General features: G+C 48.7%; 1 protein-coding gene across 1 annotated transcript; it reads right to left on the bottom strand.

Moving 5' to 3' along the window:
* Positions 1 to 10,892: 10,892 nt before the first annotated feature.
* On the bottom strand, positions 10,893 to 26,653 carry EMC8 (ER membrane protein complex subunit 8). The gene is made up of 5 exons (XM_068527679.1): positions 26,152 to 26,653; positions 18,187 to 18,263; positions 12,716 to 12,785; positions 11,901 to 11,995; positions 10,893 to 11,372 (listed from the first exon to the last, which is right to left on the bottom strand). Exons 1-5 carry the CDS (start codon positions 26,380 to 26,382, stop codon positions 11,213 to 11,215), a joined length of 633 nt encoding a protein of 210 aa, XP_068383780.1. The 5' UTR covers positions 26,383 to 26,653; the 3' UTR covers positions 10,893 to 11,212.
* Between the last annotated feature and the right edge of the window lie 52 nt (positions 26,654 to 26,705).

Below are 26,705 nucleotides of genomic sequence, written 5' to 3'. Positions count from 1 at the left end.
GAGATAAGTCAGCTGTCACCCTGGCCCCCAGGCACGACCCCCCGGCTGACGGTTCCCGCCCCCACTGCCAGGCTTTGACCACCACCCAATCCCTGGACCCACAGGGTTGGGGGGCAGTGTGGAGCTACAGGGAACAGCCGAGCAACAGGGCGGTGGCAGCCAGGGATAGTGGTCTCAACCTGCCCACACTCCCGGGGGCTGGTCACTCCCTGCCACCACGTCCTGGCTCTGTCCCACCTCCCTGGCTGCTCAGGTGGGAGGCCCAGCTGGGATGCTTCTCTGCCCCGGCTTCCCTCCACCAGAGGGAAGGCCCTTACCTAGGAACTCAAGCTCCTCCTGTGTGTCTGCGCACCAGCTGTGGCCTTCACTGCACTGAAGGGCCTGTGGGCGGGGCCTGCAGGGGACTCTTCTCTACGCCTCTGCTCCCACACAGTGTCCCGACGGCTGACAGCTGAGTAAAGGAAGGGCCAGGAGTCAGCTGGCTTAGAGGCTGCGGGGGGCGGGGGGGGGGGGGTGCGGGGCACAGCTCTGAGCACCCCCCGATCTTCCTGCAGGCCCAGGGGAGGTGTGGGGTCCACAGGGTGTCTGAGGCTCTGCCCGCATGAAGCTGGTCTCAAAGGTGGGCTGCTTGGGAGACACATTTGGGAAGAATGCCAAGTGACTCCTTGCTGAAACTGGAAAGATACTTAACTTCCTTTGGGTCCCAGGCTTCTCCCCATCTGCTTTGCTCCCCCAGTCCCCCAACCAAAATGCACTCCCCTCTTCTCTGCTGCCGGCCTGCCCCACTCGCCCAGGTCTACTCCTGCCTCAGTTTCCCTCTGCCCGGATGTGCGTGGTAGCCCGGCGTGTGGCTGCGTCTGCAGGAGCATCAGCCCGCCTGGGTAACCACACTCGCCTGATTACGGGGAACGCTGCCCCTCCTGGATGATCCCGTAATGCCTGGAGGAACGGCGCCTTCCTCCTGGGGTTTCCGTGGGCGCAGAGCCTGCTCGTAAAGGCACCCCAGGTCTCCGTGAGTCTTGAGAACGGCTTCTTTGCCCAGAAGTAATTTAGCAGAGAGCTTGGCTGACCACGGGACAGCCATTTTACCAGCAGGATCTGCAAATGCCTTTGAGCTCCTCAAAGTGAGTGAGGCCGGCACTGAGTCAATTCCAGACATTAGAGGTGATGAACAGAACAGTTGGACTCTGGAAGGACCAGCTCTGAGCGGCAGGGCAGGATGAGGTGGGAGGCGAGGATGGTAGAGGCAGCAGGTGACACCCACAGTAGTCTTCCTTAAAAGTCTCGCAGAGGGACACGTCCTAAGTAGGCGAGGAGAAAGGCACAGCCGAGCTCCTCAGACAAAGCACTGTTGCTCCCTATTGGCGGAGGCCAAGTATTAAAGCCGAGTCTCAGGAATACGCCAGCCCAGTCGAAGGAGCTACGGAGGCTGCTGCTTCTTCGGATGCCCGACACCGTCACAGCACGCGAGATCGTGCCGGGAGGCCCAGGACACGTGAGTTGTGCACAGCGTGGGGATTCTGCTTCTTCACATTTTCTTCCCATGAAAAGCTCTGTTTTCAATTTGCTTCTCCTTGATGACTTTACTTGAGCATATTTTTGATGTTTACTGGCCATTTGGATATCTCCTTTTGGGAAGTACCTGATCAGTGGGGTTGCCTTTTTAAGAAAATTGGTCTGAAAATTTTAATATATTTGGATAGCTATATCAAAGTCTTTGTTGGGTGACTGTATTATAAATATCTTCTATCGCTCTGTGACCTCCCTTTTCACAGTCGTAATTTTTTTTTAATGAACAAAAGTTTTGATTTTAATGTAGTACAACTGATAACTTCTTTATGTGTACTGTTTAAAAATCTTTGCCAAGCCAAGGACATGAGTATATCCTCCTGTTATTTTCTGGAAAGCTTATCATTTTACTTTTCATATGTAGACCAATAATCCATGAGATACCACTACACACCACCAAAATGTCTCACATTCAAAAGACTGACAACGCAGTGTTGCTGAAGGTATGGAGAAAGTGGGGGCAGATGTTCAACTGGTAACATCCCCTAAAAAGCTGAACATACACACCCCAACAGGCTCACTTCTGCACATAATCCTGAAAGAAACGTGTACGTATGCGCACAAAAGGACACATACAAGAAAGTTAGGGACTTCCCCGGTGGCGCAGGGGTTAAGACTCCACGCTCCCAGTGCAGGGGGCCTGGATTCGATCCCTGGTCAGGGAACTAGATTCCCACACGCATGCTGCAACTAAGAGTTCGCATGACACAACTAAGGAGCCCGTGTGCCACAACTGAGGAGACTGTGTGCCGCAACTAAGGAACCCAAGAGCTGCAACTAAGGAGCTGGCAAGCCGCAACTAAGGAGCCCACCCGGCGCAACCAAACAAATAAATGAATTAAAGAAAAAAAGTTAATTGCAGCAAGATTTGTATCAGCCCAAGTCAGGAAAAACCCCAAATGTCCATCCACAGTGAAATGGAGAAATTGGGGTACGGTGATACAAAGAAATAACACACAACAAGGAAAATGCATGAAAAATTGCTGTATGTAACATGAATGAATCTCACACACAATTTGAATACATGCTGTACCCTTCCATTTATATAAAGCTCAAAAACCAGGCGGAACTAACCTAGGTTTGGGCATGAGGGGCTCCTGGGTGCTGGCAGTGTTCTAATGTCCTATATTTGGAGCTCGGTGGTAGTTACAAGAGCCTGCGCCTGCCCACTTTGTCCACTTTGTGAAAATTCACTGAGCTATGTACTTGTGATTTGTACACTTTTCTATATACCTGTTATATTTCAATAAGTAAATTTTATTAAGAAAAAAAAAACTCTTGCCAAATATGTCTGAGACGGGAACACAGAGAACGTAGGACGTGAATATAAAGGGCAAACTTAATGGTTCTGGAAATGAAGTGATTAAATAATCCAGAAATTATCAATTACATTTCTTTCAACAAATTTAAATCTAAGACTTCAGAATTCAAAAATAAAGAATTCTAACATTTAGGGGAGAGCATATTCAGCAAATGGGGAGATTTCAGATGATTCCGCTTTTTCAGTTCCTACCTTTGTCCGGCTTGAACAGCAGCAGGTCTCTGGGGGTATGTCCCGCACGCTAGGGACGAGGACAGGGCCCTCGGGACACAGGAGGCAGCTGCACGGAACACTCTTGGTACAGAGTCGCCTCCAGGAAGTGGGAAGTACTGACAGATTCCAGATTTAATTTAAAAATTAAAGATAATCAACAGGTCTTCCTAGGTATAAGATAACTTGGGAGGCAGAGAAAGTATAAAATATTGTCCTTGCCCTGCCGTCCTGAGTCCAGGGGTTTGAGATGGCTCAGAAGCTGTGAGTCTGGCGTCACCTGCCTGCTTCCTGTTGCTCAAATGTTTACAGCACATTCATGCATTCTGTGCGTGGCACATTTTAAGAGAAAAAAATCAAAGAGCTTCCTTCTGAGACAGAGTTCACTCAGGAGACCTGAAGCCCGCCAGAGTGAACTCTATGGAATTGTGATGCTTGAGCTGCTGACCTGTTGAATTAGCAACTTCACAGGGTCGGCCTAACGGTCCGAATCCTCCGTCCCTGGCTGAGTGTGTACAGTGGGGTAAGGCATTTCAGTTCTGAGGATCTCTAATTCTTCACAATAATGCACGGATTCTGGTCAGAGCTCAAGGTTTTTAAAAGTATGGCCTGAATCACCTGCTAAAAACTGACTTTTGGGTCTAAAATCTCAATGAATTTGGATTCTCAGGGCCTGAGCCCAAGAATCTGCACAAATTTCCTAATATTTTACTTGTAATTATGCATTTTACCTCTTAATTTACACTGTAAGCTCCTCAAATGTAGGCTTCCCATGCTTCCCACCTTGCATCTCAGTATCCAGGACATTAAAGGTCTCACGAGATCCTGAAGATGTGACAGCTTTCCGTCGCGTCTTCGTGAACGGGGGGAATGGGAGGATGGCAGAATGGGAGTGACTTCTAGTTTGTTTTTGATTTTCTACTGTGAACAGACACTGACATCGTAGTAAGACGGAAAATGCATTAAGACTGGGGTGGGGGCAGGAGTGAGGCTGGGCAGCGTGGAAAGAGGAGGAGGAATGCAGCTTCTCTGCTCCTCGTCTCCCAGGAGAGGCCCGTGCCCTCGGATCTGGCCGCAGGAGTCCTCAGGCAGTCACTTCTACCACCTGCGAAATGCAGACCCTAACACCCTTCCACATCCTCGGGGCTGGGGTGGGGGGCGCGGACTGGGAAGACAAGTGTAAACAAAGGGTTAAGGAAAGGTAAGCTGCTGTTACTGCTGAGAGCAAATGCTTTTATTCACTCATTCATTCCATAAACGTTCACTGAATGTTTACTATGAATAAGCACTTAGATCTTTCTTAGCAAAGGACTAAGTAGGCTTTTACCTTGGGGGTCAGTCCGGCCAATAGTATGTTGTAGAACTGTTAAAACATGAGCATGAAGAACGTTATTCAGCGCAGCCCAAACGCATTCTACTAAGAGCTAGCACACGGTATTAGTCCCTCTGGTCTTAACAACGTCCCTGCAAGTAGGTGCCATCACCCCCCTTTTTCAGACGAGACACGAGAGGTAACTTGCCCACGGCCACAGAGTTGAAGTGGCCAGCTGGGACCCACACCACACACCGCTGCAGCCTGCTGCAGCTGTCTAAGAACCGGGGCGATGAGGCACTGCCCAGGCAACAGGAAGATCAGTTTTTGAGAACACCCTTCTCTGAGGCATGACCACCTCTTCAGTAGTGAGGTCAGCGCAACGGAGAAGGGCAGTTGGGGGACGACAGCGGGGTCCACTCTACACACTTCACGTAACCCTCAGCGCCCAGGGTGCACCCAGGGCCCTCAGCAAACTCGGGCAAGTGTCCTGTCGCGGGGCAGACTCCCCGACTATGGGGGCTGTACTGGGTCTGAAGCCTTGTCCAGGGAACTTCACAAGCACAGGTAGATCTCCTTTTATTGCGCTTTGCAGGTACTGCATTTTTTAAAAATTGCAGTCTGTGGCAACCCTGTGTTGGGCAAGTCTATTGGCACCATTTTCCCAACAACATTTGCACATTCTGTGTTACATTTTTTTTACTTATTTATTTTTGGCTGCACTGGGTCTTCGTTGCTGTGTGTGGGCTTTCTCTAGTTGTGGAGAGCGGGGGTTGCTCAGCAGTTGTGGAGCAGGGGCTTAGCTGCTCCGCAGCATGTGGGATCTTCCCGGGGCCAGGGCTCAAACCCGTGTCCCCCGCATTGGCAGGCAGATTCTTAACCACTGCGCCACCAGGGAAGTCCCCTGTGTTACATTTTGGTAAATCTCACAGTATTTCCAACTTTTCCACTATTATATTTGTTATGGTGATCTGTGATCAGTGATCTTAGATGTGACTATTGTAATTGTTTTGGGGTGCCACAAACCACACCCATGTAAGACAGCAAACAATCGATAAATCATGTGTGTTCCGACTGTGCCACAGACTAGCCATTCCCCCATCTCTCCCTCTCCTCGGGCCTCCCTATTCCCTGAGACACAACAATATTGAAATTAGGCCAATTAATAACCCTGCGATAGCCTCTAAGTGTTCAAGTGAAATGAAAAGTCTCTCACTTTAAATCAAAAGCTAGAAACGATGAAGCTTAGTGAGGAAGGCATGTGGAAAGCAGAGCCAGAGGCCTGTTGTGCCAGTTATCTGAGTTGTGAATGCAAAGGAAAAGTTCTTGAAGGAAATTTAAAGCACTACTCCAGTAAACACACTGATAAGAAGAGGAAACAGCCTTACTGCTGATATGGAGAAAGTCTGAGTGATCTGGATAGAAGATCAAACCAGCCACATTCCCTGAAGCTACAGCCTAATCTGGAGCAAGGCCCCAACTCTCTCCAGTTCTACTAAGGCTGAGAGAGGGGAGGGAGCTGCAGAGGAAAGTTTGAAACAAAGGTCGGTTCATGAGGCTGAAGGACAGAAGCCGCCTCCGTAGCACGAAAGCGCCAGGTGAAGCCGCAGGTGCCGAGGGGGAAGCTGCAGCAAGTCCTCTAGAAGCTGTGGCTCAGGTCATCCATGAAGGTGGTTGCACTGAACGAGAGATGGTCACTGTAGAGGAAACAGCCTGCTACCGGAAGAAGATGCCTTCTAGGACTTTCCTAGCTGGAGAGGGGAAGTCAATGCCCGGCTTCAAAGCTTCCAAGGACAGGCTGACTCTCTTGTTAGGGGCTAATGCCTAATGTTAGGGTGACTTTAAGCGGAAGCCAATGCTCATCTGCCATTTCGAAAATCCTGGGGCCCTTAAGAATGATGCTAAATCTACTCTGCCTGTGCTCCATAAACGGAACAACAAAGCCTGGATGACAGCACACCTGTCGACAACACGGTTTACTGAATGTTTTTAATCCCACTGTTGAGACCCGAGGCTCAGAAAAAAAGATTCTTTTCACAATACTGCAGCTCACTGACAATGCACCTGGTCACCCAAGAGCTCTGATGCGGATGGACAATGAGATTAATATCGTTTTCATGCTGCTAACACAACTTCCATTCTGTAGCCCATGGATCAAGGAGTCATTTTGACCTTTAAGTCTTATTACTTAAGAAACGCATTTCTTAAGGCTCTAACTGCCACAGTGATTCCTCTGATGGATCTGGGCAAAGTAAATTGAAAACCTTGCGGAAAGGATTCACCATTCTAGATGCCATTAAGAACATTTGTGATTCTTGGGAAGAGGTCAAAATACCAACATTGACAGGAGTTGGGAAGAAGTCGATTCCAGCCCTCATGGATGTCTTTCAGGGGTTCAAGATTCAGAGGAGGAAGGAACTGCAGATGTGGTGGAAACAGCAAGAGAACTAGAATTAGAAGTGGAGCCTGGAGATGTAGCTGAATTGATGCAATCTCATGATAAAACCTGAACGGATGAGTTCTTATGGATGGACACAGAAGTGGTTTCTTGAGGTGGAATCTACTCCCTATGAAGATGTTAAGACTGCTGAAATGACAACAAAGGATTTAGACTATGACATCAATTTAGTTGATAAGGCAGGGTTTGAGAGGACTGACTCCTATTTTGAAAGAAGTTCTACTGTGGGTCAAATGCTATCAGACAGCATTACATGCTACAGAGAAGTTGTTCAAGGAAGTCAATCCATGCAGCAAACTTCACTGTTGTCTCATTTTAAGTAATTGCCACCGGCACCCTGGCCTTCAGCAACCACCACCCTGATCAGTCAGCAGCCATAAACACTGAGTCAAGACCCTCCACCAGCAAAAAGATCTTGACTTGCTGAAGGCTCAGATGATGGGTAGTATGTTTTAGCAATGAAGTATTTTAGAATTAAGGTATGTACATTGTTTTCTCAGACATAATGCTACTGTACACTTTACAGACTACAGTATAATGTAAACATAACTTTTATATGCACTGGGAAACCAAAAAATTCATGTGACTCTCTTTATTGCTTTATTTCGGTGATCTGGATCTGAACCCACAATATCTCCGAGGTGTGCCTGTATTCTGAAAAGCAATTATTTACTACAGCCTTACTGATTGTATCTGGAACTTTTCTCAGACAGCACTAAATATAGGATGCTATTCTGCTTTATATGGCAACACAAGTTCAAGCCAAAGGTTTCCTCCACTCAAATCGAAGTGGATGTTCTGCTGGCACTTGTCACACTACTTTGAAAGCAAAAGACCAAGGAAAACACAATTTTTGGCAGTTCTAAAGCTGGACTAGATCCCAAGAAGTTAATCTTTAAGGGAAAAAAAGCTCCTTAGAAGAATGGGGATTCATTTTGGAGAAATGCAAAACTTGATCAGATTTTGCATCCCATTCAAGGAGACCTTAAGTATTTTTAAGGAGTAACAACAAGTCAACATTATGAGGATACAAGTATCAAAGTTATCCCCTGGATTCTGAAGTGTGAACGAAGTCAGGTTAACACACCACCTATCTGAGAGGTGGCAGGAGGAACACAAACCAACATTTGCTGCCAGGCTTTCTACTGAACCGAAGAAAAAAGTCTAATGCTTAAGAGGCACTGAGTTGATGGAAAGGCTAAAGAAATGTCAATTAGTAAAACAAAAGTCTATCTTAAAATTCAGCTCTCTTCATTAAAATTGCTGAAAATCTCCACAGGGTATGGAGATTAATACTCATGGCTATTTTTCTTGCTTCCACTTAACAGGATGTCACAAACCAGCTACCGTGTTAAGACAGTTATAGTACTAAAAAGGGGCAGTTTTGGAAGCAAATATTTTTCTTTTGAAGGCAAAACAAAAAAGGTAGGTCAGAAAAGCTGAAAATGACTACACACAGGAACAAGAGTTTTCCAAACACATCAATCAGAAAAATGAGCTATTAAATCAAAGCTACTTATACAGAACTTTTTACACTGAGGAGGCTTAAAAATACCAGATCCCTGGAAAACTTCAATTACTCAAGATTTCTAACTTGTTTTTTATTCTAGGTCAATCTAATTTCATTAGAATTAGCGAAGTCAATTTTTCCTTAGTATATGCATTGCTTTTTGTCATTTATGCCTACCTTTTCACGTTTAGTATCCTCAGTTCTTAAAGGCAACCATTAGACATGGAAAATGGCATTTTTACATAAACCAGTAAGTCATCTGTCCCATTCACTTCATGATGGATAGATGCTATGGAAGACAAAAACGTCCACCAGAGTTTTAAGCATATGGCTGGTTCTAAGGGGATATCGCTACACAACCCCCCGCCCCCCCTTCCCCTCCAACCCCTTCAGATTTAAGTAGGAAAGAGTTACTCAGGAGCATTCTGACGGACGAAGATCTCTTCAATGTACAAATACACTTTGTGTTGCTCCTTTAAGTCTTTTCCAGGAAAAGGCAGAGTATGAGTCCATTTCAGTGGCTATCTGACAGGCTCTCACTTTTATCCTGCGTGGGGAAAAATGAAGACTGTTCTTAGGGCCAGGAGACTGGAGGCTCAGAGGCCACACAGCAAGAGGGAGGGGGGCCCAGCACAGGGCCTGGGGCTCCCCTCAGAGGCTTCTGCTGTCTTTACAAGCATCCAGGACCAGTTATCTGCACTTTGGAAATCTGTTTTTGTTTTTTTCACAGATACGTTCCTCCCTTTGGAGTATTTAATATGCTTTCTTCTGAAAACATAAGCCTGACTCAGCCGTAGACAGGGCGCCTGGTTCTAGGCTGAAATCCAAACTGGAGAACGGCACACGTTCCCGGGAAGGTGGTGGAATCAAGAACAAGAGTTCCACAAAGAGGTGAAAATGAGGGAAAATAAGACTATCTTTGCAATGCCTCCAAAACTAGCCTTGGCCGCACCTTTTGTTACGAACAGCTCTGCCAGTTCCCCTTGAACTTGACCTGGAGATAGCACATGTTCATTTTAATCCCAGGAAAAGAGAGCCTTTTCTTTTTTTTAACTTTATTTTATTTTTATTTATTTATTTATTTTTGGCGGCGTTGGGTCTCCGTTGCTGCGCGCGGGCTTTCTCTAGCTGCGGCGAGCGGGGGCCACTCCTCGTTGCAGTGCGCGGCCTTCTCATTGCGGTGGCTTCTCTTGTTGCGGAGCACAGGCTCTAGGCGCGTGGGCTTCGGTAGTTGTGGCTCGCGGGCTCTAGAGCGCAGGCTCAGTAGTTGTGGTGCACGGGCTCAGTTGCTCCCCGGCATGTGGTATCCTCCCAGACCAGGGATCGAACCCGTGTCCCCTGAATTGGCAGGCGGATTCTTAACCATTGCGCCACCAGGGAAGTCCCAAGACAGCCTTTTCTGTGGTAAATGCTGGAGATAACTCTTTTTTTTTTTTTTCGAGACAAATACAGACCCATCTGGGACGAGACTGTCCACTGCATTCCACTTGTGCTGGCCCTGGCGTCTAAGTCGAAGAGAGCGAAAAGATAAAGTGTACCGATGCATCCATCACCCCTTCATTTGTCTTCCCCACGTGACTTAAAGTCAGCTTAAAAAGCCAAGGGCGAGCGAGATTTGAAGAAAGAAGAGAGAATCTGGTGGATCAAATAAAGCACATCTATTGTAAGCAATGTTGAAATGTTTCCTACTTATTAAGAGAAAATAGTGAATGCTGTGTCATAAACCTTTTCAACAGATTATCCGATTGTTACAAATTTCCTTCATGAAGTCCAAAAAACGACAGTAGCAAAGGTACAGTTCTCTGAACTCTGTGTGAAATAATTCATGTAAAAAAGAAAAAGATGTAATGGGACCATAAAGTTTCCCCATCAGTTTCCTACGACTGGGTTAAAAAGCTTGACTGATTGTTTCAAGTATAATGATTACAGACAGTGCACTGTAAAACTCCGGGACCCTAAGTTTTGTTCTGCTTTTGTTGCTTCAAATACAAAAAAAATAATTGTTTTGAAGACGTAAATTAGAACCATTTGGATAATCATGCAAGTCAGTCAGGAGTTAGGACCGATTCTTGCCTTTTTAAGATAATCTTGGCATGGTTCGGCTTTTCTTTTGGTTCCACAGGTTTACAAGCTTTCTGGTTGAGGATTATTACACTGTGCTCCCATCCAAGCTGCCTTCCCAACAATGTTTGTTTTTACCCTTAATGATGAAGGTTTCTCAGGCAACTGTGGCATTATTCCCACGTGTAGAGTCGTGGCAGCTACGGAAGCCTGACCGCGGGGGGCGGGGGCGTAGCTGCAGCCTCCTGACCACTGACACCAGCACACGGCTCTCAAAAACTGCTCGGCACTGGCACACCACGTGCCTGCCCAATCCCAGGTCTGGATGATATTAACTCAAACAGGATGAAAACTCACAAACACTCTCATTCGGGTATAAGATCTGGGCCTTTTTTTTTTTTTTTTTAAAGATAGTTCATAAGCCTTAAAAATTAAAAAGTATTCCTCCAGATTATAAAAGGTTAGTTAAAACTGTTTAATAGGAACAATCTTGGACAAGCAGAAATAGCTTTGATTTGAAGAATTATATAGCAACGTACAACTGGGAAGGACTCCACAGGGATGATCAGATGGGACAGTCTATGCCTGTTCTCGAGGCTCTGCATTAGAAAGATGACTGATGGGACATTCTGCCCTCTTTCAAGGCACATGCCACTTCTGAAAACTGCCGGCTTTCCACACAGGCTATGAGATATTTTATTTACATTTAAAAATAGCTTTTCTTCTTCAGTGTAGTGGAAACGCCCAGAGACCAGTCACTGAAATCCCTCCCTAACACAGGTGCAGAACAGCTTTATTGATCTCTGGATTTGTCCAGTCATTCCGAATGTCATCCAGATGGTTATCAAAATCCACGAGCGTTTCATAGGACCGGCTATCCAGGAGTGATGCCGAGATCCTCTGGGCCTCTGGCCAGTCTTCACAGTAATCACTACGAGGTGAAACAGGAGAAATCAGCCTCTTAATGAAAACAGGTGGCTTTTCAATAGAGTAAACAGGAAACCAGCCACATGCAGAGTGGTATAAAGGAAGACAATAATGAACACTAGCAAACACGTACGTTTAAACACATGAAGATGTACATAAAGAATATGAAACATGAAAGAGTCACCCTCCAAAAGAAATTCTGAAAAAAGTGGAAGTAGATGATTGATTACAAATAAACCAAACCAAATGCCTGGAAAGAGGGCTTGGCTTGGGGAGGGGTGCCCTGGGGTTGAGGTGGGAAGACCCTCGAGTGACACTCAGGTTGTCTTGACTGCTTGGAAACCCTGTAGGCCTTAGTCCTCCAGGGGTCAAGGAACATGCATGACTTCTGTATGAGGTTTGCACACTCCTCTGGAGAAGACGCTAACTTAAAAACCCAGAAGGCTGGGATCAGCTTTCCCGTGGGAGCTGGGTGCCCGGAATGGCACCAGCACACGTGGCACGTGGGCCACCCTGGGAACAGGGCACTCACTAGTGAGGGTCTCTGCAGCGCCATTTGTTTTCGTGGTGTTCGTACACATGGATTGTGGGTACCACACAGTCCATCGTGAACTTAGTGTTGTCTACCTGCAACGAGACAAAGGACACGCTCGTGAACAGAGCCAGCACTTCTGCTGCAAGTCCGCAGGCCCTTCCTCGTGGCTCTCCCAGGACCAGTGTCAACACTGCCCGTGGCAGAAACCCCACGTCACAGCGCGTGACACCACGAGAGCACGGCCCAGGTGTACTGTGTCATACAGGAGAAACACTAAGTACTTTACTGCTTTTTCACAAACGTGAAGCTTCCCAACTTTACTTCTGCCTTCCCTGTTAGAATCCCATCTGGATTGAGGTTAACAGGGTTCTTGATGAGAGCTACTCACCTACCTGGCTCCTTCCCCCGCTCCCTCAGCTGTGCCAGCTAACGTAATTCAATGGTTCTCACACCTGAGCGTGCATGAGAATCATCTGGAAGCTTACTGAAACACAGACCGCTAGGCCCCTAGAATCTGCATTTCTAACAAATTCCCAGGTGGTGCTGCTGCTGCTGGCATGGGGACCCCACTGTGAGACCTGCTGAAGTGGAACGACCCCCACCTCTAGAAATCCGTGTGCCGGGACAGCAGTGGCCTGCGACTCAACTGTAAGCCTGCAGTTGGGAGCAGACTGCAAAAGGGGGCCACGGTCCGATGAAGTGTCCGCAGAAAGGAAAACCGTTTATATCAATAGATAAAGCTCCACGTCAGCAAGAGGACGCTCAGCCGCCATCCCGCACACAGAAGACTCAGGAGTGAGCGAGTGACTTACCATGACGAGAGCCGTGTCGCTGAAGCCCTCGGCGATTCTGGAGGCCACCTTTTCTGCAACCTGGTTTGGACTGTGAGAGAAGAACCAGAGAGGTTACCGCATTCTAGTTAACGCCGTTCAACACTGTCTGCCTAAGGCAGAGTGAACGGCAATGATACAAAGACCAAGGGCACCAGTAAGCTGCCCGAGCTTGTTACGCCCGTTCAAGTAGCTTCTCGTGACTGCGCTCCCGCTGCAGTGACTGGTGAGGATGGGGAATCCTGCGTGGGCCATGGGGAGCACAGGGGAGAGCAGGGCCCTTCCCCCACCAGGAAGCCCTGGGAGGGGATCTTGAGAGGGTGTCTTCTAAACAGAAAGGCTCCCTGGACCCCGGGGCAGAGCGCCACCCAGGGCCTGCAGACAACTGTGCTTCTGAGAGCCGCCCCAGGCCAGCAGCCTCCAGGGCCCACCTTCTCCATCTGCGCTCTTAGCTGCTGGAATCGAGTCAGTTGTTTTTCCTTTTTTTTAGTTTTAAAAATTCCTAAGCCATTCCAGATCTTCTCAGTGCTCATGAGCCTTCCCTGGCTGGCTCTGGCCCTGCGCCCACCGCAACCTTGATAAATGGCAACCTTCCACCTTACATCAATAGAGTGACTTGGAGAGTGGGTCTCATGCGTCCCTGCACTCCCCCTCCTCCCGCCCACAGGCCCATCCACTCTGACCTCCTCCTCGGGGCCTTACTTATCTCCCTTCCCCCACAACGGGCCCAGCTCTGATGTCAAATCTGAGTCTTTTCCTTTTTAGGACAAGAAAATTAACTGGTTCTGTCCAGCCACGGTCCAACTTCTCTTCTCGCTTTCAACCATATTTCTTCAACTTCTTTAGTAAGTTGACGATCCTGTCCCTCTTGCTCCATTTCCTCACTCTGCTGTGCAGTCTGGCGTCTGCCCCCTCACCCCGGAGGGCCAGCACCCCCGAAGCCTCCCTACCGCCTGCCAGGCTCCCAAGGCCCCCTGGCTGGAATCCGGGGCAGCTGGAATCCGAGGCAGGCAGGCCGGCTTGTTCCCCGTTTCTCTGGCTGAGGTGACCTTTCCCACTTCTTTCCAACCCCGCACCAGGCGCCTCCCCCTTGCCTCCTTCATTCTCCCTGCCACCCGCTCCCTTCCGCCTATCACCGGAGGCATGCGTTTCTAAAATTGCCTCCTCACGGGTCTCAATTTCCAGGCTCTTCTTAGAAGAGAAAAGCCCGCCGTGCTCAGGCTGGCAGACCCAGCCTCTCTCAGCACGGGACCAGCTACGATTCCCACCCCCGGGAGCAACGCGCTGTGTGCCTTCCATCCCAGGGAACTGTCTGCACGCCGTCCTCCTCACACACCCTTCCCCTCACTCATACTCTTCCCTGTCTGGAAGGCCCTTCGGCGCCCCCCTCTGCTTACTCAATTCCTTCCATCTTCAATGCCAAGAAAACACCATCCTCTCTGGGACGTCTTGCCAAGCTGCCCCAGATGAGGTCCATTGGTCCCCTCTCTAAACACTTAAGCCTTGGTATGCAGTTGTCTTTTTGTGCATCTTTTTCCCCTGCACAATTAGAGTCTCAGCTTTTTGAAGCAGGGACAGAGCCATAAAGAAACACACTATACAATTACGATCATTTCTTTGTGATTGAGGTGAAAAAAGCAGGTTCAATGCTTTATAAAAATAAGTTTATCTAATTATTCTATTTTCACTTTTAAAATTGAGAATTTATAGAGATGTGTGATTATTTATCTGCAGTATCGTGTTAAGAAAAATGAAACAAAAAAACAGTTTAATAGGGAAAGGGGCCCAGGGATTCTTGTCCCTCAGGTCACCCCGGAAAGCCCTCAAAGTGAAGGCAGCACTTCACAGGAGTCGGCAAGTGCCGAGCTCCCGTAGAGGGACCTGCTGATTCACCCGCCCACTGTGGAGAAGGCGCACCCCGTGACCACTCTGAGTCTTTGCGGGTCCTCACTCACTCACACCTTAGGTGCGAAGGGAAACGAAGTCAGCATTTGCTAAGGGCATGATCTTCTCCCTAGGAGCATTTGCCACAAGGAAACTGGCAAAATACTATTATCCTAACGTTTATGATTATCATAGTACTTGGTGACTTTATTGGGAAGGGGATCGAGAAACATTTATTATGTTTCATTTCAGATGCCCCCAAACTCACTTAACATGTGTTCTTTGGAAAGAACTTAAAACTTACAATAGTTAATGAATTGCCAAAGTATTTCAAAGAACTACCAATTTTGTTTACCTCTTATTTGTATTTCACACTTAGTCTCTAACACCGACCTGCTCCACTCCTAATGTCAGATCGTCACATTGTGACAGTCACGTCAGTACTTTGTTTCCAACTAGGCTGTACAAGTCCTTGTTCCTGTGAACAGTCAGCTGCCAAATACAACGGTGGGGACCCTGGAGACGGAAGCCACCTGCCAATCCCCCGTCCCAACCCACACAAAACTAGGCATCTACCTGTGATTGAGATCTTACATTTCCATCTAAAAGCTCTTTACTGAGCATCTACCTCAGGCCAAGGCACTGGAACTGGTACTGAAATCTACCCCTCATGAAATGTTTATTATGAAGCAAAGCTCCAGCAATTATGAAATGATCAAATAAAACTTGATGGGATAACCTGAAGTTTAGGAAACGAGTAAAACAGTTACAAACACCTTATAGTTCTTTTCTCAGATTAAAACAGTGACTGAATGATCCTTTTTTAAAAAAGGTAATCACAGGACTAGTAACAGGACCGGCCTCTATTTGGAATCAAGCACAAAGTTAAGCACGCTGCGTGTGGCTTCGCTCTGCCCTCCTCACTACCACTCTCCGAAGGATGAACTCTTTAGCTCCATTTTACAGACAGGACCACTGAGGCCAAAGTGGTGAATCAGTAAGTCACTGAGGACTTGAATCCAAGTCTAACCTGGCTCCAAAGCTTATGCTGTGAGATGATGTGAATCAGCCGATGTTTCTAAAAGAGGAGCAAAATTTTAGCTAGGTGAGGCTGAAGAGAGAAGGGAAGGTTTTCTAGGTAGAAGCAAACGGTACTAAAGAAGGAAGTCAGCGTGATCCCAGCTTCTGAGCTTCCTGGCTGTGTGGCTTTGGTGCAGCGAGCGTCTCTGGCTGGAGTTTCTTCAGCTGAGTGTCCTTGTGAGGATTCGAAAGGATGACACCAAGAAAGCCCCAGGCCAGGCTCAGTGGTAGTGACTGGAGGTTTACTCCAAACATGCTGGAGGGGTGGCTTAGATCCCGGAGTACGGCCGAGGCTCACGGGGTCAGAAGGGATCCAGAGGGTTACTGGACACACTTGTCTCACCGCCCACCACGCTCTCTACAGATCTCACCAACGGCTGGTAGGCACTTAGACACTGACTTCAGTGGGAGAATGAAGACCTCCTGAGCAGAGCAGGTGAAGGACCTGGGAAATTCTAGAAGGTGTGAAGAGCATGAAAGTGGCGTCTGAGCAAGTAATTCTAGGCTGGGCTGCAATGAGGTCCAAACAGAGGCAGGAAGATGAAGAGGCCACGAGCCAAGTGAGGCAGCGGAGGGCAGAGCCTGTGCGGGCGCATCTGGGGGCGCGGGAGGAAGGAAGCCAGCGACGTCACCTCTGGCCCGGTCTCCTCTCCTTCCTGCAAGAACAGCTGCGGGACAGTACTGTCTGCTTCCGGGAAGCCTTCCAAGGACGGCTCCCCGCTGCTTACAAAATAAAGTGAAATGCCGCAGAGCCGTCAGGGTGGCCTCACCCGCTGGCGCCCCTGTGTGTGCGCCCCTCGCTCCTGCCGGTTTCCACCCGGTGTCTGCATCACGCTGCCCCCCCTCCGCACTCTTCCCTCTGCTCTCCACGTCTGCACGTGACAGGACCCTGCCACGCGCAAGCATCCGCTTCAAACGACACCCCTCCCCGAGGGCCCCTCTGGTCACAGCAGTGGACTCAATGCCTGCCTGCTCCTGCTGGACAGCGCTCTGTACCACCCTCCCGGCATGGGGCCTGGGGGCCTGCACCACAGGCCTAGGTGTCGGTGTCTTCTGTGTTCAATCCAGCAACTCGAGGGCGAGGGCCAAGAGTCCAGCTTGGCTCAGCACAGAGCTTGGCCCGGGGCAGGCGCTCTGTGCCCTGCAGCCTCTTTCGTGTAACAAAGACCAAGACTGACACGGGCCGTGAATAGGCCCCAGCTCATCAGCACCCGGGAGGCAGGTGGGCTCAAAAGGAAGGCGTGGTCAACAAGAGACACACCAGGGAGAGAGAGCCCGAACGGGCAGCGGGCGGGAAGACGCGGGAGCCAGGCTTCAGAGGGCGCCCCTGCGCCGTGGCCCACGCAGTGGCTTTCACGGGAGTCGTTCTGAGCCCAGCGCTGCGCCGGCGACCCTGTCTCCCTCAGAGTCCCGACTGGGCCCAGCCCTCTAGGGCAGAACGGCTTCCATCCCTGAAGTGTTTCATCAGCTTATTGTATTATGGCCCTAATGCTGTGAGTCCAGCCTCTTGCCTTTGCTGGGCAAGCGGATGTGACTCCAGGAGACACTTCGGTCTGGGGTCCTTCACCGTGTCCCAGGCCGCCTGGCCACGTGAGGGAAGCGTGCGAGGGCACCCCAGCTTCTGCCTCTGGCTTTCGCTGGTCAGGGTGCTGACTCCTCTGGGACTCTGCCTGTGAGGTCCCATCAGGCTGGCTGCTGGTCGTATCCCTCGACCAGAGGGCACTCTTCTCCTCGGGCCGGACTTCTTGACCCAACCCCTCCTCATCCCTTCTGGCAGCGCAGGTACCAGCTTTTGTCTCCAGCTCTGGGTGACTGCACCACCCTCTCCTGAGTTCTCTTGCATACCGTTCACACCTCTGGAAACAACTGCCTTATTAAGTCTTCCTCAAATTATCCTAACTACAGGGTGTCAAGTATTTTTTTGCTGGGACTTTGACGCAGAAACAAAGCAAAGACCTCAGCTTTGCTCATTAGTGAGAATCACAGTGGGTGCAAATAGCCGGATAAAAGAAACCGGAACCTAACATGAAAGAAGCAGCAAACACCACATTTTCATCAAAGTATCAGACCTTAAGAGCACCAAACCTAAAAGTTACTCTTTTTTTAACCCCCCAAAAGAGTGGAGTTCTTTCCTAATGCTATGCCCTACATCATTCCCACCTTGGGAATGGGAAGCAAGACACAGCTGAGTGGGGACAGAAACAGGAGGCCCTGGACTGTTGCTTTCATTATATGAATTCCCTTCAAGCAAAACAAAGAAGATACAGAACAGAATCCCAACGTTAATATAAATGTTTAGAATTACTGTTGTTTGGAATTACCCATACCGCACTCCCCCTGGAATACTATAAACAAGCACAGAGGGCCCAAGGGGTTCTGTTCTAACAGATTTTGCATCCTGAGACCACAGAGGTCAAAACGTGTATCAGAGATCATCTCCCTCACAGTATCATTCTTTCAGACCCCAGAGGGGTTTTGCATGGACATACCTGGCATCCTTTACTCGTTCGTTAGCTTGATAATAACCAGCAATCACATAGCTATTATCTTTGCACCATGAATCAATCTGAAAGAAGAACAAAATTTGGGAAGAAAAGGTGAATGATTTTCCCTTAAATATCAAGTCTCAATAAACAGAGGGAACCCCCCCAACTCCTGGATGCTGGGACAAGTCAGATATAAGCCCTGTATCCTCCTCCCTACAAGAATGAAATGGGGGAGCTCCCTGGTGGCCTAGTGGTGAGGATTCCAGGCTGTCACTGCTGTGGCCTGGGTTCAATCCCTGACTGGGGAACTGAGATCCTGCAAGCCGAGCAACGCCGCCAAAAAAAAAAAAAACAAGAATGAAATGGGTGTTCAGGGGAAAGAAGGTCACCCCAATTTGCTTTCCACGGTCCACGTGAGGCCAGAGAAAGCAAAGAAGAGCCTGGCTCCCACTCTCACTGAGGTGGGGTGTCTTCCCACAGAGGAGGGCCCTGTAATGACTGGGAAGGGTGGGGCTGGACACGAACAACCTCGTCCCCCAGTCCCAGCAGAAGGCCCCAGTGTAGACATATATTAAACGGGTGCAGTGCCGTGGGTGAGGTGAGACCAGAGTTACCCACCTTCTCTGATAATATGAAGCACTGAGGCATTCTGGGGCTTGAATAAGCCTTAAGATCATTTAAATCAATCTTTCACAGGTAAGCAAACTAAAAAGCTCGGGGAGGGTCTAAGTTTGCACAGCCAGGTAGCACAGCCAGCCTGGGAATATAAGTCTGTTTCAAAGCCAACTGCTTTAATACTGTATCTCAGTATTCCTAGCAACACACCATGAAAAATCCATCATGCCGGGATGTGGGGTAAACAGGCACACGCATGCACGCGCACACCCTTCTCGGTGGCATGTTTTTAAATGGGAGCATGGCAGCAGATTTTTAAAGTTTTTTGTTTTATAATGCCACTCTTCTCTCATCAGATTTAGCATCCTGCAGGTCTAATGCTATTATTAAAAGCAACAAAAGGTCATCCTGTTTTGCCATAATGGAATTTTAGTAATACACTGCAGTAAATTCTATCCTCAGTCTGCAAAAGAAGAGATAAAATTGATCCTCGATTTTTTCAAAGTGAAGTAGCTGGTTAAAAACGTTTTTCTTTTCTTTCTTATTTTTCTCCTTTTTTAAACATAGCTCTACTGCTCTTTTTCTCAAATTCTGGTTTGGGTCTCCAACAGTCTCCTTTATGACTAAAAGCAGACATTACAGAATGGTTACAGACCAAGGTTCCCTCGCTCACACAAGGATTAGAATAGTAATTCTGGCTTCCTAAGAGCTCACAAATTACCACATTGGGGCAAAACCAAGGCTCAGTGAACGAATTAGACGTTTTGGTCATCCACTCAAAAGACGAGAGCCATGTCTACAAAATATTTATAATGGCTCTTTCACTGTAACTTTGATGCAAATTATTCCACAATTACTTATATTTTATTTCTATCACCTCTTAAAGGAATGAGTTCTAGAAACTCTCTATTGCTGCTTACAGCACCAAATTCTTTCATTTCTTTCTAAATGTATCTCTATGTAGTATCAAAGGGCATAGCCCTGTTCTAAAATTTGGCATTTGGCCCCATTCCCTGAACTCAAACCCATAAGTTAGCCCATCCTTTAGTGTAGCCCTCTCAGTCTTTGTTTCTGATCGAAGACTGGTCTCTTGAGTGTGTCCTCACTTGAGGTGACCCTCACCCCTGTCCACTTTGGTGCCCCTCTCCCAGCCCTGTGGTGTGGGCTGTTCTTATATCCAGAGTCACAACTACAGATGGTATCCCGAGTTTGGCTACTGTCCTGGCTTCCTAATGCCCTTATAACAAGTTACAAAAACTTAGTGGCTTAATACAACACAAATTTATCTTACAGGTCAGAGGTCTAAAATGGGTCCGCTGGGCTGATTCCTTCTGGAGGCTCTAGGGGAGAATTCGTTCCTTGCCTTTTCCGACACCTAGTGGTCACCACATTCCTTGGCTGGTGGCTGTTATCACTCTGACCTCTGCTTCTGTCACAACTCTTTTCTCTGACTCCTACCCTGCTGCCTCTTATGAGGACCCTTGTGATTACACTGGGTCCATCAGATAATCCAGGATAATCACCACATCTCAAGATCCTTAACTTAATCTCATTTGCAGTCCCTTTTACCACGTAAGGTTACATGTTCACAGGTTCCAAGGATTAAGGTGTGGACATCTTGGGGGGCCATTTTTTGGCCCACCACAGCTACCTTTAATATAATTATTTTCTGCTGCTGATATCCTGACCATCCCCAGCAGTAGTCCTTTTCTATGGCCATGCTGCGCAGCTTGCGGGATCTCAGTTCCCTGACCAGGGGTCAACCCGCGCCATGGCAGTGAAAGCCCAGAATCCTAACCACTACGCCACCAGGGACTCCCACAGCAGTCTTTAGTGAGCAGTCTAAGCTGCTCCCAGATCCCTTTCCTGGGCTGAAGGTAACGGTTCAGGACTCAATCCCTAGCAAACACGTGGTGTCACCTTGTACCTGCACTCAGAGAGCAGAGAAGGCACTTGACATGAAGGATGATTCTTGTGCCAACACAACGCACACCTCAACTTACACTTTACCTAACGAGGGGTGAATTCCTGTATGTAAATCTCCAAGGGCCTAACCAAATTCCAGCAGAAAAATAATGTCATGACCTTGAACTTCTAGTAGAACTCTTCTTAAAATTTATTTATTTTATTTTTTTTTGGCTGCATTGGGTCTTCGTTGCTGCGTGCGGGCTTTCTCTAGTTGCGGTGAGCAGGGGTTACTCTTCGCTGCGGTGAGCGGGCGTCTCATCGCAGTGGCTTCTCTTGCTGCAGAGCACGGGTTCTAGGCTCGCGGGCTCAGTAGTTGTGGCGCACGGGCTTAGTTGCTCTGCAGCATGTGGGATCTTCCCGGACCAGGGCTCGAACCCGTGTCCCCTACATTGGCAGGCAGATTCTTATCCACTGCGCCACCAGGGAATCCCTTTTGTTTTGTTTTTGTTTTTTTGGCAATGCCACATGGCTTGCGGGATCTCAGTTCCCTGACCAGGGATTGAACCTGGGCCCCGGCATTGAAAGCGCTAAGTCCTAACCACTAGACCACCAGGGAGCTCCCTAGTAGAACTCTTTGAAGAGGCTGTCCCAAAAGTGAACCAGGCACAAAAGCTCTGGCTTGGCTTTAGAAACCTTTCAATGATTCAGAAAAGAGCAACCAAGTTAAGTCTGGATGCCCGTGACAGGCATGCACAGCCTGTCCGCAGCTGTCCAGATTCAGACACAAGCGGCCCCCAGTTGAGGAACGGAGAACGGGCCACCAGAGCCCACAGAGGTAGCGTGAACAAGTTTCAGCGGAACCAGACCTCATCGGCGAGAGTGACCTGGCGGGCGGTAAGAGTCAGGGTGTGGGAGGAGGCGAGCAGTGTGGACGGTCGGTAGGGCAGGGATGGGGCAGGCAGCTTTTGAGGGCCCTCAGAATCCTGAAGTCAGCCCAAACGGCTTGTTCATGAAAAGCCCAAGCAGATTTACTTAAGTGGCAGCTTATAGAGTAAAGGCAACTCGCTCGCTCCCAAGTGGGGCAGGACAAGGCAAAAGAACTGAGAAGCTGTCTGACCGCTGTTCTCAACGAATCCACTTCCGTCTTCCTTACCTTGCTGTTAAGATGCCCTACTCCCGTGATGCATCTTGTGAACAATCAAAATGAAAAAGTTCAGGACAACACTCCGAAACTCGTCAAGTGACTCTGAATACAGGGTCCAAATCCTGCATTTACTTATGCAGTTTCTTTTACTTTTCAGAGGGAAAGAAGGACACTTTCACCTTGGCATAAGTCTGCCACCCTCTGTTCAATGCCCTTTCAGGCTCGTTCCATTCCAGGCACATAGGAGAACTACTAAAGGCCCTGGGCCCGACTCATCCGTTCCCAGTTAGACTGCACAAAGAAACCAGCTTCTCTCAGCAAACTCGCTAATATTTGCATGTATGAGGCACTCTGTAATTTTCAAAGCACCATCACCCACCGCATGTGGCTATATAATAGCCATGAAGTAGGCAAGGCAGGGAGCTGATAAGAGCCACCCCCAGCAGGGCGTTGCTCCCATGTTTGCACTCACAAGCTGGGTGTGTCTGTCAGCCTCTCTGTCTGCAGTAATGAGCAGGCCTTGGCTTCTAAAAGTAGAGGGGTTGTTAGTTTCACGGAGAAGAAAAGCTCCTTCTCAAGTCGGCTACTGATTCTTCTCTGGTAGGAAAGGAGCTGGCTCCAAGGAGGAAAAGCGCTGGAGGTAAATGGCATGGGGACAGAGGGTGAAGGTCAAGGGGAGGAACTGAAAGGAGAACCCAGAGCAGCCAGCTCCCTCTCCCAGGCCAGCACATTTATGTTCTGGAGAGAAAAAGGGGCAGGAGGAAGCAGGCGGCTGAGCCACAAGCCAGCGGGGCAGCAGCCTGTGCAGGTGAGTAGAGAAGGCACACATGGAGGCGGCAGAGAGAATTCTAGACCGAAGTCACGCTGACTAGACCAACCGGCAAAGAAGGAAGCCACTGGAGCAGAATGTAATGAAAGGCAGCTCCACAGCACCAGGAAACCACCGACAGGGGAAAAGGACAAAGAGGGCTTAGGGAAACAGCAGGTTTATGCTAATTTCCCTACTGGCATTTTATGGGTTTTTGCTTTTAGAAATAATTCCGTCACTACCTACGTCAAAGGGTTATAAGGATAAATTAACAGGCATAAGTACTTAAAAAAAAAAAATAGAAAGCACCCAGAAATGCAAGGATTTTTTTTTTTAATGGAAAATTATAATGAAAAGCCTTGCAAAGGAATCTGATGCTGCCCTTTGATGGACTGCATATCAAGTCAGTCTTTCCCACTTATCAAAAATAACTCAATATGAAACTCCCTGAATAGAAACAAGCTGTGAGAATTAGGCCTCGTTTATACAGTTTTATGGATTTAGATGCTTTATTAAAACTACATCTTCTATAGCTGATAAACCATGGCTCCATACACTGAGATTTTTCACTGCCTTCAGGTTATAAAGTTGCTAAGTCAAAATCTGAATGATATAAACTTAACTATCTTAATTGTAATACAAAATTTGTGGATGGACTCAAATTGCAAATTTTCCTTTATAACTTTATTTAGAAAGTTATTTAATTTGTACTCAGTTGACATCTTTCTCGTATTTTTCAAATTCTGAGTCTATGATTCAAAGTTTTGATCAACAGAGGAAAAGTGAGCACAAACCACCACTGCTTGGCAAAGATAAAACTTTGGCTGTTAGTTTCTACTGTTTGAAAAGAAGCTAAGTGCAGAGAATCTAGTTTGCACTTAATTTTGCTGGACAGGAGACTCAAACACTGAAGGGCACATTGGGGGACATGCTGGAAAGTGAGTCTGGAGTGCAGAGTGCAGTGGTGCAGGGTCAGAACAAGCCTCAAGCAGTGCCCCTTAACAAGCTGTGGCAGTGGGCCTGTCTTAAGAGTCAAGGTGCCCTCTGGACCTGGCCTTCCCTCCCCAGGTAAATGGTGGACACAGCCCTAATCCTTGGGGAAAATTCATGTAAAGGCGACTCCAATGCGGTTGCTTATAGTTAGTATATTTAATCCGTTCAAGTATTGCGTTTATATCTTGTAATAGGAACATAACCCTTTAACTCTGTAAAGCTTACTTAAGAATGAAAAGAATTAATCCTATTTTGACAATTGCAAGTGAGGTTCAAGTTTGCCTTTAAGATGCTCTTTGATTATTTCTGATAGGATTTTCTAGGGATTTAAAGCAACACACCTTTTCCTCCTACCCACGCTGGCTCCACCCTGGCTGGCCCCACCCTGGTTAGTCCGCTGGCTTCCCTTCTTCCACCCACTCCGCAGAAGCTGGAGGTCCTCAGGTTTCTGCCCATGGCTCTCTACTCATTACACACAGTCCCAGCCAATAGGACCTGCTCTCATGGCTTCAAAAGTCACTGAGAAGCTACTGGTCCCCCATCTACGTCTCCAGCCCACCCATCTTCTGAGTTTCAGGCCCATTTTTCAGCTGTCAACACTAGGTCATTTTCCCTCAACGAATGGTGCCACTGTCCTTCTGATGCTTAAGTCAGAAATCGAGGTGTGTCACCCTTGCCTCCTTTTCCCTATGTCCCCACACGATTAGTCACTGAATGCTGTGGATTCTCCCTCCTGGCTCTCTCTGGTCTGTGTCCTCTGCTTCCACAGTGCACTTAGTTTAGGCCACCTCTCTGCCTCCAGTATTATATACACTCCTGTTTCCAACATCCTCTTTGCTGCAGGCTGGGGCAATCGCTCCAAGACACAAATGTGACCATGCAGCTCTCCTCCAGTGGCTTCCCTGTCCTCATGATGGAGCCCAAACTCCTCTGTGTCACCTGCAAGGTCCTCTACGATGAAATCTGTGCACTGCTCACCTCTCTCCACGCCAGGTCGCTTTATACTCTGCTATACTTGTCCGCTTGGTACAAGTTCAACTGCTCAGCAGGTACGGTGTTTGATCCATAGCCATATCCCTCCCCCAGCACAGGCCTGACACCACTGGAGAACTGAATAATCCTGCATTAATGCTGCTGGTTAATCTAGTTCCCGCAAGTGAATGCACTTCACATATCCAATTCACCACGCAATTCCCTTGATAACAGAATAGTCAAGACAGGTGGTTGAAAAGACTTGAAGTAAAACAGACACATGCACACCCCAGGGATGTATTGGTACTGACAAGCTATTTCTTCAGGAGCTAAAATGGCTGATTTTATAAATATCATCTACTTCTTATCTATCTCCTGCCCCAAGATGATATGAAGAAATTCAGACAATGACTCAGTGTAACAGGCATTCAAAGATGTGCCCAGTAAGCTTAGGCGAGGACCGTTTGTCTAAAGATACTTCCTGCTTACCAAGAATTTACATGGGTGTCATAATTATGTAAATTACAAAATGGATTCATTTTACTTGTTGGGAGGTATAGAAAAAGGACTTCTACCTATACCTTCTCAAACTTAACTACTTTTTGCATAATCAACTAATATTTTTTTAGTATCATAGTTTATATGTATATGAAAAACTGTACCTCAAGCCAGGCAGGTCTGAGTCTACAGTTTATTTTTCCTTAAGGTTTCAACTCAAATTTATAGGTGGTCTGTTTTCCTTTATGGGTCACCCTACCTCAACAAGCACTGCCTAGGATTCAATGACCAGCCAGTCTATCCCTATGCCACATCTTTTCTCACTGTACTTCAATAGACCAGTCGTGAGCAGACCCACAGAAGTGTGCGGGCTGGAAGGCATGTCTGCTCCGACTTTAAAATTCCACAGTCTTCAGCTTTTAAAACCACGGGTGCATTCTAGATGTCACTAAGGAGGACAGACAAGCTTCCCTTACAAAGCGCTCAGGCGCATTCTCGGGCAGCAGTGCCCGTGATGCCAGCGCTGCCTCTAAACGTGTCTCCACCCTCGGGGTCCGGGGCACTAACGTCGGAAGAACCGCAGCCTTTACACCCACGGCAGACACGGATCCGGCCCCGCGAAGGTGCGCAAGAGCCAAACCGCAGTGCCAAAACTTCCCGTGACTCAAAATCCCAAATACAAACGCTGTCGAATCATCGCTCAGTTAACGACGGCTTGTTTCTATAAAGGATACTGGTGTGAGAAAATTACTGTATTACTCGTCGCCTAAAGCGTCTAAAAACACCCAGGACGGTTAAGATCGCTCCTGCGGCCGCTGCCACTACGAGCTGCCATCTGCGGGGCCTTGCTAAGTGCAGGCAAAGTCCTATACGCCCTCGCGGGTCGTCCGTTCGTGGTCACGGCTACCTCGGGGGTGGGTCTAGACTCCGGCTGGACCACTGTGAGCTTCCAGCTGGGACTGCTCGGAAGCTGATCGCCAGGCGATCTCCTGCCCTGCTGATTCCGAGGCAGGACCCTTCCCGCGCTTACCAGGGTGAGGGCCACCTCCAGCATGGGGGCGAGGGCCAGGGTGCCGTGGAAGAGGGGTATACAGTCCACGAAGAGGGTGTGGTGGGCACCCGGGCCGCCCAGAGGAAGGTGTTCCTTGCGCGGCTTCTGCTTCTCGGCCACCAGCAGTCCGTTGACGGCGCAGTGCGGGTACTTGGCGCCGTGCAGCACCATCTTGCAGTAGGCCTGGGTGGTCAGCTTCACCCCGGGCATGCTGAGCCCGCGAGGGCCCCGGAGGCCCGGCGCCGGCCGAGGCCTGGATCCGCTGCCCGGCCGCGCGGCGCCTCAGGGGAGAAGTGGGACGAGGCGGCGGCTGCCTGGTGCGGTCGCGCGGCTGGCGGAGGCCCCCACAGGCCAGGCCCCGCTCGGGCTCGGCTCCTCTCGACGCCGGCTTCCCTCCGGGAGAGACGGATGAGCCCACGTCAGACTCCCCTCACGCCTCTCGCAGGGCGCCGCCGAAAAGCGGTCTCCCAGCGGCCGCCGGAAAGCAGCCCAGCTCTGCGTTTTACGACGTTCGCGGCGGCCTCCGACTTCCG

Source organism: Eschrichtius robustus, chromosome 19, assembly GCF_028021215.1.
Source record: "Eschrichtius robustus isolate mEscRob2 chromosome 19, mEscRob2.pri, whole genome shotgun sequence".
NCBI classification, from domain to species: domain Eukaryota; kingdom Metazoa; phylum Chordata; class Mammalia; order Artiodactyla; family Eschrichtiidae; genus Eschrichtius; species Eschrichtius robustus.
The sequence above is the reverse complement of the archived record's forward strand: the minus strand, read 5'-3'. Positions and strand labels throughout refer to the sequence as shown.